The following is a 14492-nucleotide window of genomic DNA, read 5'->3' on the forward strand; positions in this document are numbered from 1 at the left end:
ATTGAGGCTTCCATGCTTACTAGAGGTCAGGGTTATGTTTTGAGTAGAAACGTACGGGAGGCTTTGACAGTCACTAGATGTTGGGGTTATGTTTTGAGTAGTAACGGATATGAGGCTTTGACAGTCACTAGATGGCGGGGTTATGTTTTGACTAGTGATGGAAGTAAGGCTTGGATGCTCACTAGATGTTGGGGTTATGTTTTAAGTTGTAATGAAAGTGAGGCTTGGATACTCACTCAATGTTGGTGGTTTTGTTTTGAGCAGTAAGGGAAGTGAGGCATGGATACTCACTAGATGTTGGGGGTGATGAAGTGTATCTTGTCACAGTTCTTGTCAGCCACAACCATGTCATCTGTGGCCCTTGTATCTGCTCCCAGAACCACGCCGTCCTGCAGGGAGGGAGGGCAGTAAAGGGTGAAGGTGTAGCAAGGGAGCCTTTAATGTAGCTTGCATAGACACACACATGTACAGATTGGTATTTGGACACCGATATTGATTTGCAGATATACAGGAAAGCATTTCTAACTCCAAAGCATAATTACTATTCTAGCTCCAAAGCACACAATTGTGGGGGTATCCCAGCATAATTACTATTCTAACTCCAAAGCATAATTACTATTCCAACTCCAGAGCACAAAATCGCGGGGGTATCCCAGCATAATTACTATTCTAACTCCAAAGCATAATTACTATTCCAACTCCAGAGCACAAAATCGCGGGGGTATCCCAGCATAATTACTATTCTAACTCCAAAGCATAATTACTATTCAACTCCAAAGCACAAAATCGCGGGGGTATCCCAGCATAATTACTATTCTAACTCCAAAGCATAATTACTATTTTACTCCAAAGCACACAATCACGGAGGTATCCCAGCATAATTACTATTCTAACTCCAAAGCATAATTACTATTCTAGCTCCAAAGCACACAATTGTGGGGGAATCCCAGCATAATTACTATTCTAACTGCAAAGCACACAATCATGGTGGTATCCCAGCATAATTACTATTCTAACTCCAAAGCATAATTACTATTCCAGCTCCAAAGCACACAATCATGGTGGTATCCCAGCATAATTACTATTCTAACTCCAAAGCATAATTACTATTCCAGCTCCAAAGCACACAATCACGGTGGTATCCCAGCATAATTACTATTCCAACTCCAAAGCACACAATCACGGAGGTATCCCAGCATAATTACTATTCCAACTCCAAAGCAACAATCATGGTGGTATCCCAGCATAATTACTATTCTAACTCCAAAGCATAATTACTATTTTACTCCAAAGCACACAATCACGGAGGTATCCCAGCATAATTACTATTCCAGCTCCAAAGCACACAATCATGGTGGTATACCAGCATAATTACTATTCTAACTCCAAAGCATAATTACTATTCCAACTCCAAAGCACAAAATCGCGGGGGTATCCCAGCATAATTACTATTCCAACTCCAAAACACACAGGCATGGGGGTATCCCAGCATAATTACTATTCCAACTCCAAAGCAACAATCATGGGGGTATCCCAGCATAATTGCTATTTCAACTCTAAAACACAATCATGGGGGTATCCCAGCATAATTACTATTGTAACTCCAAAACACACAATTACAGGGGTGTCCCAGCATAATTACTATTCCAACTCCAAAACATACAATCATGAGGGTATCCCAGCATAATTACTATTGTAACTCCAAAACACACAATCAAGCGGGTATCCCAGCACAATTACTATCCCAACTGCAAAACACACAATCTTTGGGTTATCCCAGCATAATTACTATTCGAACTCCAAAACATACAATCATTGGGGTGATACAGCATTAACTGGGTGACAGCAGATTTATTATTCTAACTCCAAGGCCTACAAACCCTGGGGTGCACAGCCTGACCGGTGGGAGAGGGGGCAGCTTTACTGTGCTAATTCCAAAAGCTAAACTGTGAGGTCAGAGATGCTTTTTGGGGAGTGCATACCTGCTATCCTAAATTCAAGGCATACAAACACTGGAATAACACAGCATAATTGGTGGAGGGCAGATTCACTACCTTAATACCAAAGCATAGAAATATTGGAGTAACACAGCATAAGTGGAGGAGACCAGATTTACTATTCTAAGACCGAGACCTACACGCAATGGTGTAACACAATATATTTTTGGGAAGGCAAACTTACTATTCTAACACTAATGTGTACAAACACTAAAATAACATGGGCTAATTGGGAGAGAGCAGATTTACTATTCTAACTCCAAGACCTACCAATAATGGGCAGCACAAATTTGGGGAAGAACAGAATTACTAATCCAACTCCAAGTCATACAAACATTGGGGTAACACTGCAAAGCTGCAAACAACGAGGTAAATCAATTTTGGTGGAATTTAGATTACCTATTAGAAGTCTTTATTTTTTAAAACACTACCCAGCCTAACAGGCCATAAAACCCACAATCCAGATAAAAAATATTTAAACTATCACTGCATTTTTAAACATTTGCATTTAAAGCAAATTAGAAGAACTTATCAATATCACATACAATATCAATATAATTAAAACACTTTTTTTTTAAACTACCTATCCAAAACCCCAATAATTCTCCAAAACCAGAATTGTTTTAACTATTCCTAAACTATAAAATGGAATCCGTAAAATTAAATTACTCTAAAAATTGAAAAACAATTACAAAATGATATTATACTTAATGATATTTAAGGAAACAATATTTAAAATGTCAATATTATTCCACAACAATTGATGTACTTACCGTCAATATACCTATCTTTGATATTCTGACGCTCATGATATTTCCAACTTTATATTAAGGTCCATCAAAATTCTAGAGTTGATATTCAGGATCTGCACCCCTCGCCACCACGGGGTAATTAAAAATGCAAACAAAACGGTGTGGTTGCTGGGTGAACATCTGCTGGCAGCTGTGCTCTTCTCCACTTGTGCCATGTGAACTCTGTAGCCTCTTCCCAGACCTTTGTTCAGTTAATGTGCATAATTTGCTCCACTGACTGTGCTGAGACTTAAATTGATGTCCTTACCAAGTGAGGTGAAGCAGGTGATATGAAGATGAAAGTAGAGTAGTCTACCTTCCCTTAACTTTGTAATTTATTTCTAGAGTGAATTAGGTTTTTACTTGATTTAACATGCAACAACGTTTTAATACAGTGTAATGATGTTGCGTCTGAAAGAATTCATCATAAACCATCAACCTTTGATGTAAAATGGGAGAGAGAAAGAGATACCCATGTAGTTGCTGAATTGAACATTGTGAAACCAGGAGGCCTGGGATTAATCCCGACTGCCCAGCTTGTCAAACCGTGTGATCCTAGGGAAATAGTGCATTTCACTGTGACTCGTTTTCCTTCATTTTCACATATAAGAGCACCTTGAAATACATCAGTACAATAACCTATCATGTACATGGTTTATTAGATTACAGTGTTGTTCCATCTGTAATTGCATCTTAGGCCACACATTGGGTATCCATGACAACTGATTTGCCTCTCGTTCACTAATTGCATGAGTTTCATGGTGGGGGGCAGGGGAGCAGGAATCTTTTCAAATTAATTTCTCGATGTGTCACCTCAAATACATGTCACTGAATGCTACAACACAACCTAATGTACTAACAGGAAACACGTGCACAGGCTACAGAAATACACGTTTTTGAATTTCTAAGAGTCTGTATCATATGTTTACATGATGTTTGTTGCACGAGTTAGAAGCCGACAATGGTGATGACATGGCTCGTAGAGCCAAGCCAGAACACTGCGCCGGCTTTGCCCAATAGCGTTCCACCCTGCCCACCTCTATATACACATTTTAACACGCAGCTTCCAGGAGAAAGAGGGGAGCACATAGTTTGGAGTAACAAACCACCAATGACAGCAGAGGGTGCCTGTGATTGGCTGGCAGCTGTTGGTGATGTCACACAGGATAGAAGCAAGCACGCGAGACTGGCTGGTCAGTGTTGGTTGCACACAGGTGGAATTCACTCCTACCTTGAAGATGAGACCCGCTATGGTGGTTCCCGTCTTCCGTGGTTTGGGGGCCTTCGCCCCAGTTTCCAAGAGGTGCTTCTCTAGTGATGCATTCCTGTAAGGAGAAAGAAAAATGCCGAGATCAGTAAATCTCACCTAAACCACTCCCACCAACACCACACTGAGCACTCAGGACTGAAGCCTAATGGGCCTGACACTCACTACAGACTCACGGTCCCCACATTCACTGACTCCAGACTGAGCTCTGTCAGTACACATTCGCCTGTATCTTAATATATAGGCTTTGTACACATATTCCCGTTGTCTATTATATATTTTAAACTTTTGTGAATAAGTTCTGTAACTTTTGAACAACCTGATGGTTTGCCTGTATAACATCGCTGTGTTCTCCGGGCAAGTTTGAGTTTTCATATTTGTGAATGATTTAGCAATTTCCCTATAAACACTTTGTGGTAGCAGGAGTGTCGTCTTTGCATCCCCAGTCCAAACCGGACCATATTTCAAGACTGGACAAATTCATTTGCTGAGTGTGTGGGTATTTTAAGCGCCACCATTGTGATAGTCGATACTGTGAGTGACGGAACCGTATGCTTTTCATACCTATTATAAACATTATCATTACACAAAATTAAAAATGATGGTAACAAGTACTGCCACATTTTTAGAAATGGACTAATACATTTTGTGAAAGCTAAAACAAATAGCTGTCCACGTCCTGTGTGACATCTTCATCCAGTCCTAGCTTTTGCAATAACATCACTTTGCATGCTAGGATTTATTAGACCCTAATGACCTGCTGTTTGTTGAAAAGCCCGGTCTATATCATGCTATCACACATGGCATGGAACCACTTGGCAGTTGAATCAATAACAAGACGAAATGTACTCACTTTTCTTTGTTGCCTTTTGTAACGGAAAACTAGCATTGTTCATGATTTAGACCCTTGTTTACCCACCTTTACATCTGGTCCTGACCCTCAGCATACCTGGTGCACCAGACATGCATCTAGTCCTAAACAGGAAGGCGTCAAATGTTTAGGAGTCACGTGGGGCAGAGGGGGCGCGCGCGCCGAGGAGGTCTCAGAAGCGCAGATGCTCGTGGACGCTACTACCGCACACGCACAACACCCCTGTGAATGAAAGGGTGGTGCTAACCCCACTTCTCCTCCAGAACAATGGGGCCTGCACCTGCCCTCTGGTAAAAACCCAGCCATTGACTAACACCAGGTACGGCGTGTCTGAGGCAGGAAAATGAAACCAATGGCCCTCGCGGATCTGTCGCCCACCCTCTCTACCTTACAATAGCTCTCTTCTTCTCCCTCCCCCCACACGCGTCTTCACCTTCAATTTCCCACTCCTAGACGTCCAATCCTCCTCTGTCCCTCCCCGCTAGCCCTTGCTACAATCGTCAGAGACGGCACGTGACCCACTTCAGGGGAACGCCTTAAGCAGCCCTGCTAAGTGCCACGCATCTAGGGTCGGGCTAACGCATTTGGTCTGTTTTCCCGTATCACCATAAGGACCCGCACAGGAACACAGATATCACCGTGTTCCATCTCACAGTGCCTTGCAGTGATTAAAACGCTAAGCTGAAATGTCTACACTGAGGTATTTTAGCCTCTGCCATGGTCTATTTAAAGTCATTTGTCCTGGTAGCTGTTCAGATAGCGACGATCCTTACCTCATTGGCAGGACAGAGGACAGTGGTACCTGACCCCTGTCTGCTACGCCATGATTCAGGTCTTGGAGTAGGAACCATAAGTATTAATAAGCAAGCGTTATGCACTATAGGCAGCCCTGGGGCAGGCTAGCACCTGCTGTGATGTAGCGGCATGCGGCACACCAAGCCTGTATGAAAGCACTTATGTTGACGGTCTCAAACCGCTGAGGCTGAGGTTCCAGGCTCCCATGACAAGGCAGGGCATGCACTGTCTGGGTACTACAAAGAACCCACCCTTCAAGCCTAAATAGCAAAAGTGTTGTCCAAAATGTGCATAATATTTTATACTGAAATTATCCAGACTTATAGAAATGGTCAATTATAAATCAGACAGGAGCTTAAAGTGATTAATGTACCAGCCGGAGAGGGACATGCTTACTGGAGAGTCGTGGTGTGTGCAGCTACGAGTCGCACCTATCAAAATATCAAAAACATTCCCTATGTTTCGATCTTTGGTAGCATAACAAATCGAGTACCCTCACCTTCTCCCCCATATTGAAAGCGTGTCTGTTAAATTACTGCCACTCCAATATACCAATCATGTCCGTGTCCTGCCAAGGCTTTAATCGAGTCAACTTGACGTAAAGCTCCTAATACCCTATTCCGTTTTAAGTAGGCCCCCAACTCCATCTCAGGTAATGGTTGTTGTAATTTTTCCCAATTTATGTTGACTCATTGTCATGTCTGCCATTGATGCAGATGTCGTCTGTCCTTATCTTTGCAAGAATTGTGAAATAGATATGTCACCCGATGCAACGTCAGTCTGGGACCAGTGTCTAGTTTTCACAGTGGCAAGGTCAAATAAGAGCAAACACAGACATACATCAAAACAGTGTCGTCTGAATTGACGTCCATTTACCTTTATCTGATCATAAGGTTATGTCTGGAACATACACCTTGATGCAAATAATCTATGTCAGAAATTCCTGAACTTATGTCAGAAATTCCAATCCTTGATAAGAGGTAGTGTAATGGATTGCCACTCGTCAGGAGAGGTCCTTCCCCAGATTATCGCACAAAAAAACTGCCAGAGATGATCCGAACTGCTGCCCGCGTCCCATGAAGATCCTACATCACACCTGATATGGATAACGAGTTAAGTCCGGGAGAAAGGACGCTGCCGCAGCGTGTTTTTCTTTCACAGGGAACACGGCCTTCACGCCTCTCTGATATCCACAGCTTTTGCTGTCAACAAGGTATGCAGAGCGTTGCTTCTCCACAGAAAGTCTAGATTGCAAGTTCTACTTCAAAAGCTCTCACAACGTAGTGCATAGAAGTATGTTTTAGGGTGTTAGTTTTTAAATGGCATTTTAATTATGTTAGAAATGTTCATATTATTCTCGTTGTTTGCAACATCCTTATTTGTTGTTTTTGTGAGATTCTGCGTGGTTATTCTAGATATGCTGAAAAACAGGTTCGTCCTGTTGAAATAAATACTTTGTTGAAATAAATGCTTTTAGTTAAAAATGTCTATTGTTCTTAGTGCCATTTGTGGGTGTGGTATTGCAAAGAGTCAAACAGGTTTGTTTCCGGTACCACGGTGCCCCAAATCCCGGCTTAGGGATTGTTAGTAACCTAAAGGCAATGATGCCACTACAACAATGTATTGGGTGGGGTTCTGAAGATATACAATAACCTGTCTTTCACATTCAGCGTTGGTGCATTGAACCAATTTTACCTGTGTCACCCGTGGGTGGGAAAGCAAACCTTGTAGAACTATGCCAGAGTCGTAGTTTACTCAACAAACCTATATTGACCTTTTTGCCCTGCACTGCAACAAGCATGGCTATGAAATGAGAGTTGAACCTTTCGTTCAAGGCATGAATAAAAAAAAAATCTTCTACAGCTCATCCTCGTTGAACCTTGAAGCTGATCGCCTGTAACACCTTTTCAATGAGTACTGGCGCTGTAGCCAACAAACCATATCAATAGCAAAACTACAAGCCTGAATGTAATGTGCTATTCCTTGTAAAAATCAGTACAGGCTGAAGGTATCACTTAATATGGGGAAAGAGCTGCTTTTCACTGGGACAGCAGTGTATCTCTTGCCTAGCCATTATGTAAAGCTGCACAAAAGGAGTTAACTTCATAAAACTGATTTCATCATAGGAACATAATTGCTTTGTTGCAGTGGCAAAATGTGTCACTCAATGTTCACTCACGCATAAGGCATTGAAGTGTCACGCATAAGCACATTGAAACTTGCCAGCTATGCTTCAGTCATTCCTGGCATTTTCTTCCACAGCACTGTGCTGCTGGGACCTTTTAATCCATACTTCCAATGATGAAAGCAGATGGAGGGGAGTAGCTTCGGTGCGGACCAAGATAGACGCTCCCTAACTGAGCTCTGTGATCTCGGCAGTCGCCTTGGCTTGTTAACACATCCTCCCCATGATGCCCTGAAACAGTGCAAGGGTGAGGGGGACACCAGCGATTGAGGGAGCGAGTTGTAGCCGCAGGGTGATTGCAGAAGATGGTGAGGCAGCGATGGCCATGTGGAGCTTTGGACCGCGCCTTGTGACAGAGGCACTAAGCACGGGTGAGGGCCAGAGGGCCTGGATGGTGCTGTTGCCGGCTGGCACCGGAGGGCGCTGCAGACTCTCCGAATAGCCCTGCAGAGAAGAAAGGAGCAGAGTGTGTGGTGATGACGCCAGTGGCACCCCAGGCTCTGGTCCCCGACACCGCAAGGGGCGGAATGTTCTGCAGTGGGACGGGGTCTACCACACCTGAGGTGAGCTAGGGGCCTTTGCGGGTCACAAGGGCATGCCATTCTCTTTTCCTAACGGACTGAGCCCTGTGGAGAAGAAGCAAGCAATGCCTCCTGGTTCAGGTGAAAGAGAGGTCTGATAGGTCCCCGGCAGAACTCTCCGGCACACCTGGATCCCCTGCCTCTGTCACACAGGGGTTCAACTAGGCCTTCTTGTCAATATTGTCTGGACCGCAGGGGAATGTGGGCACTGGGGCAGTATAGAGAAACACAGACCTGCTGGGAAACAGCACATTTGGCGCTGAGCGGTCTGGAGAGATTTGTTACGTCCTGCCCCTCACTATGTCGCTTTGCTGGCGACTACGTGACCTGCTTCTGCGAGATTCAATATGAGAGCCCAATATCTAGGGATTGAAGTCTCACCACACACAGCCCATACCATTTATGACATCCACCCTAGCTGGCACTCCACTGGAGACTGCGCCCACTTTTAGAGGGCACAGATTCCCCACCGCCTAACTCTAACTATGTCTCCCCCAAAATAACACACACCGAGGAAAGTCACAGGCTTCTTTGGAGTCGGGATGTGGTTGAAGGACCTGGTAGGCAAGGCCTGGCAGAGAGGAGACAGGTGGCCCTGACAAAGGAAAATGTGCTTGCCAGCTCTAAGGTGGAATTGGGGGAGGAGCTCAAGACAGATATTACAACAGAGATCAACGCCCTAAGATCTGATCTCGGTGACAAAATCATCACGATAAGGTCAGACGTGGTTGCAGTGGGAGCCAGGATTGTTGAAGCAGAAAGCAACTTAAAGGATCATATGGGCAAGAGCCACACACAGATGGACACTTGCACAGCTCTTCATGCCATAAATGATGTACCTATGAAAAAGGTCGAAGACCTGGAAAATCTATCCTGGAGAGACAACATTCGAATCAGGGGTCTAATAGAGGGAGTGGAGGTTTCAGATCTTAAACACTTTGTCTTGGGACTCTTTTAATCATTAATTGGTACTGACTATGCCTCGATTGAGCTAGACAGAGTTCACCGCATGGACCCCTACCAAATGGCGAGATCGGACAGACCCCAGGATGTGTTGGCCAAGTTCCATGAGTTCTAGATAAAAGCACATGTCCTACAGGCGCCAGATCCAAGGACAACATCCAACACAAGGGCTACTCCGGTACATTGTTCCAGGACATTGTCCCGGCAACGCTTCTCAGACTACAGCAGTTCATGCCAATCACGGAACACTTTTGCCAAAATAAAATCAGGTATAGATGGCTCTATCCATTCGGCATTGCGTTTGATCATGGCAACAAGTCACACCAGACCTTAGACCTGGAGGTGGCGGCAGAACTCCTGGGAATTACATTGGCGTCGCAGAGGTTTGGGGATCCCCCCCTGTTTGGGGATCCCCCAACTGCCACATGATCATGAGAGGCCTACGTAGACTCCTACCATTGCTCCCCCCCCATGTTAAAGGTACAGTGGTCCGCTGCACAATTCTCAGCCGGCTTGATTATTGTAATGCCTTGATGCTCGAGTCCCCGGGATACCTGATCCAGCGCCTCCAACGCATTTAGTCAGCTGCGGCAAAACTCGCCCTTTCGAGACCTCGTATTTCATCCAGCTCCAGAGCACTATCTGATCTCCACTGGCTTCCGGTGCAACGGAGAATTCTGTTTAAATCCCTGTGCATAGTTTTTACGGCTCTGCATGGCCTTGGTCCTAGACCGCTACAAAATCTCTTCAGCTGGTACACTCCCACGCGCAGTCTGCGCTCTTCAGCAGCCAGATTGGCCATTACCCCCAAGATAAAGAGATCTACCTTGGGGGGACGTGCCTTCAGTGCTGCGGCAGCCCGTCTCTGGAACAGTCTCCCTATGGAGCTCCGACAGGTCCAGGAACTGACAGCATTCCGTAGGCAGCTCAAGACCTGGCTCTTTCCCAGAGCCTAACCCCTTTTTTCTCCTCCCTCCCCTCACTGTGTCGTCAGCGCCAGGATGCCCGTAGGGTTGCAGTGCGCTCTATAAATATTTTATACATACATACATACATACCATTACCCCTTGGCAGGTACAAGAGTTGCAGTGCCAGGGGCTCAGGAGGAACAGAAATGCAACTCGGAAAGAAGACTTATGACTTGTGAAACTGGTCCCCTCCTGGTGTCCTGTTGCAGGGGAGTGGCAATAGCTCCTTCTGGACCTTTAGATGCCATAACCACCATACCCATTGATGGGCAAGGATGATGGAATATGAGAGAGGTTACATAAAACCCCTTGGTTACACCTCCAAGCCCTCCCTTATATTGACGGAGCTCAAGTATCCTCCTTGGGAAAGAAGGGGATCCCTGCCGCTCAGACAGGGTGTATTTTGGCACAGTGACATTGATTGGTGTTATGTTTCTATTCTTGTTTATTAGTTTCACACTGTTTGGGGTTATGAGGGGAAGGCGGGGCAGGATGAACAAAAAGGGCGGGGAAACAGAGAGCCTTCACTCCTCACAAGGAGAACACTTTCAGTGGTCCACATAGTGGCCTGGATAATCGAAAGGCACAAACACTGCAAGACTCGGTATGTTGCGATTCTGATTCCCTTGTGAAAATGGGGAGGGCGGCTTTTGATAATCAAGATCCATGGTATGCGATTTGGTTAAGGTCCTCTTACTCAATGTTAAGGGGTTGAACGTCCCCAATAAATGGACCAAGATTTGGCAAATTCATAAAGAGGGGCAGGTACAGTCTCATTGCATTTCAGGAAATACAGCTGAAACAGAGAGAAGTCACTAGAGTCAGACACAAACTATATTTTCAGGCATACTGCTCACTCTCTTCATACATCATGGATTCCCCCTCCATGTTGCTGAGTGCAAAGCAAAAAAAGACAGGGAGGGCAGATACCTCATGGTTAGGGGTCTCTGTATTTCAGTTTTTATTGATTTTTACAGACAAATACAGACAGAAAACCATTTATTTTCCTGTCTGTATGTATTTTTAAAAGTGGATAAAAATGTAAATTGGATTATTTTTCGAGTGATTCTGAATGCTGTCATTCATGACTGCCAGCCAGGCCAATAGCTGTGCGGACTGACAGGTAAGGGGTTAAACAAAGAAAGGAATTTTAGTAAAGAGGCTTAAACAGCAGTAGTTATGTACAACCTTGATACCAAAATGTTCATGTTTTTAGAGAAGTGCATTGATTTATCATCTTTGGGCATTCATATCATGGAAACCTATCAGGTGCACATTTATCGGTTACATAAATGTGGAAATACTAGTTTCGATTTCACAAACCCCAAAATAAATATGGAAAATATTAGCAAAAAAGAAATATGAAAAAATACAGAGGGAAATGTCCAAAAAATAAATACCATAAAACCGGGTGCCCTACTCATGATTAAGGACTCGATCGATGACTGGACACTGACAGTGATGGTGCTCTAAGCCCAAACACTGGCCAAGATGCCTTCCTGTGTAAAAGTATTGATCTAGTGGTTGGTATTTGCTGTGGGTGACATCATCTTTATGGGAGACTCCATATTAGTCTGGAATCTCTGAGATAATAGGACAGGACCGTGCACCCCACACTCTGGGGGATTCTCCGCCACACTGAAAGGAAAGCTGTGGTACTTAGTGATTCATTATTGGCGGGGATGACATCCCTCTGACAAAGACTACACTTTCTTCTCCCTTGTACGCCAGACGCTCTCGAGAATACAAAAATATATTCAGTAGCTCTTACCTCTAGCTGCTCTAACGGGGGCCTTGGAGATTGGTATAGCTGATCATGCACCGGTGACAGTGACACTAGATCAGGGGGACCTACCTCAGAGATTCCCCAGGTGGATTATTAATCCTGGCCTGATTAGGAACCCAGTCCTTCGGACCGAGTTGATGGAGTCCATAAAGGACTATTTCCAACGTAATGACACCCTTGATATGTTGATTGAGAAGTTATGGGATGCTTTTAAGGTGGTACCACGGGAGACTTGCATAAGTAAACTATCCTATCTTAGAAGACTCAGACAGCAACAATGAGAGTCTCTTGAGAGGGAGCTTAAAGATCTAGAGAAAGACTATACATTAGCCACCACACTCCCTAAGCAACAGCAGCTTATGGCACTCCGAGGCCAAATACTCACTATGGACACTAATAGGGCCAAACTTACTCTCCTCAATCTGAAGCAGATGCATTACCAACACAGCAATAAGACAGGCCCCCACTTGGCTCGCCTACTATGCATACAACGTGAATGCCACTATGTTAAAGATATTGTCTTAGACCAGGGGTCTCCAACCTTTTCTGAACTGAGAGCTAATTATGTTCAATGAAACGCATTGAGAGCTACTAATATTATTAGTAGTGTATATTCTCCATTTTTTTTATTTGTATATAAATTGAACAAAGCAAAAGCTTTCTAATTTATTAAGCTGGGCTGCACACAGGTGAGCTCAGAGGTAGCTGGAGAGCTACAATAGCTCACAAGCTACTTGTTAGAGACCCCTGTCTTAGACAATGGTACCAGGCTCACTAAGGAGGGGCACAAGTTGGCGGCTTTCCGCTCCTACTATATCCAACTATACAAGAAGGAGTGAGTGCAGCCGCATAGAAGCTCAAACTGAATATCTACAAAGGGACAACCTTCCCAAACTTACTGAGCTGAACGCTGCCAGCTAGAAGACCTTATTACAGAACAGGAGGTCAAACAGGCCATTACCACCCATAATGTCAACAAGTCTCCAGGACGCTACAGCTATACGGGCATTTTTTATAAAACGTTGGGGCCCTGCTGAGCCCTTAACTGGCGAGAGTCTACAACTCTTCTGACTACAAAATTGGCTACCTCTACAAAGGAATCCCTCACCTTTTTGATACACACACCAGGGAAGGACCCCAAGACATGTACTTCCTATTGGCCTATAGCCTTGTTGAATGTTGTCACCTAGATATTTACTAAAATACTGTCAACTCGCTTGAAGAATATTCTCCCCCCAAGGCTAATGCCCATCTGGATCAGTCGGGCTTTATTAAACATCGCCAAACAAAATATAGCCTAAGAAGGGTAATCCACCTAGTTGAAAAGGGAACCAAGAAAGTTATACCGCCTGTGTTGGTAACTTTAGATGTGGAAAAAGCCACGAGAATACATATCTAAGGTTTGAATAACTGATTACAGCAAGAACACCGCGCAGTCTGCTCAATACCTCATTATGTATCCTAAACCAGGTAGTGCCAGACCTATTGTCATCTATACCAAGAATTTACAGTGGCTTAGAGCCCACCCACCGCGGCCAGTTGTTGGCCTTTTATCACTTTTATTTCTTTTATTTTTGTTTGTTAGCTTTCCTTGTCCATCCTAGCCCATCTTGTGTTTACCTCTCCTCTGAAACATAGCCTCTTTACCATCTGATGTGTATCTTTTTCTTTTCCCTGCTCACTTTTGAGGAACTACTTTTTTTTAAATTTTCCTTGAGCACTCCATGAGAGTGCACGTGTTTTCTAGCTCTCACCCTTGTGTGCTTCTCCCCTGCCAAATACCCACCCCCATGCTCCGTGTTGCTCCCTTCATCATGTGTTGCACCCGCTCCCATGAGCTTCATCCCCCCAAACCACCCACCCCACTCTCCATATTTCTCTCTCCCTCATGTTCTGCTTTTCAACTCCTTCCCTAACCAGGCTTTATTATTATTTTATTGTGTCGACCCCCCCCACTCCCCACTTGCTTCTCTATTGCTCCCCCACCTCTCGCGGGTATCTAAAGAAAACAAAATACAACATAAAGCAAGCATTTGCAATGCAATAGGTCTCGCATTTACGCGAGTTTGAGCTATTGGCATTGTAAATGACAATGCCTTTTATTTATTATTTTTTATTTTTTAAAACATAAATAAAAGGTATTGTCATTTACATTGCCAATAGCTCAAACTCACGTAAATGTGAGACTTATTGCATTGCAAATGCTTGTTTAGAACTTGTGCCCTGGGGACAGGGCTCACTCTGACACCGAGGGCAGTGACAATAGTGGTAGACATCCAGATTGAGAC

The 14492-nt window shown here is 44.3% G+C and overlaps 1 protein-coding gene across 1 annotated transcript in view; it reads right to left on the reverse strand.

Moving 5' to 3' along the window:
* Positions 1 to 14492, reverse strand: part of LOC146869055 (proteasome subunit beta type-7-like) — a 50618-nt gene that overhangs the window by 16610 nt on the left and 19516 nt on the right. The window contains exons 2-3 of the mRNA XM_085647137.1: positions 4020 to 4113; positions 292 to 389 (exon numbers count right to left, since the gene is read on the reverse strand). Of these exons, the coding sequence (XP_085503263.1) occupies positions 292 to 389; positions 4020 to 4113 (192 nt within the window). The remainder of the gene's footprint in view (positions 1 to 291; positions 390 to 4019; positions 4114 to 14492) is intronic.

This window comes from Triturus cristatus, chromosome 1_1 (assembly GCF_964204655.1).
Source record: "Triturus cristatus chromosome 1_1, aTriCri1.1, whole genome shotgun sequence".
Lineage (NCBI taxonomy): Eukaryota > Metazoa > Chordata > Amphibia > Caudata > Salamandridae > Triturus > Triturus cristatus.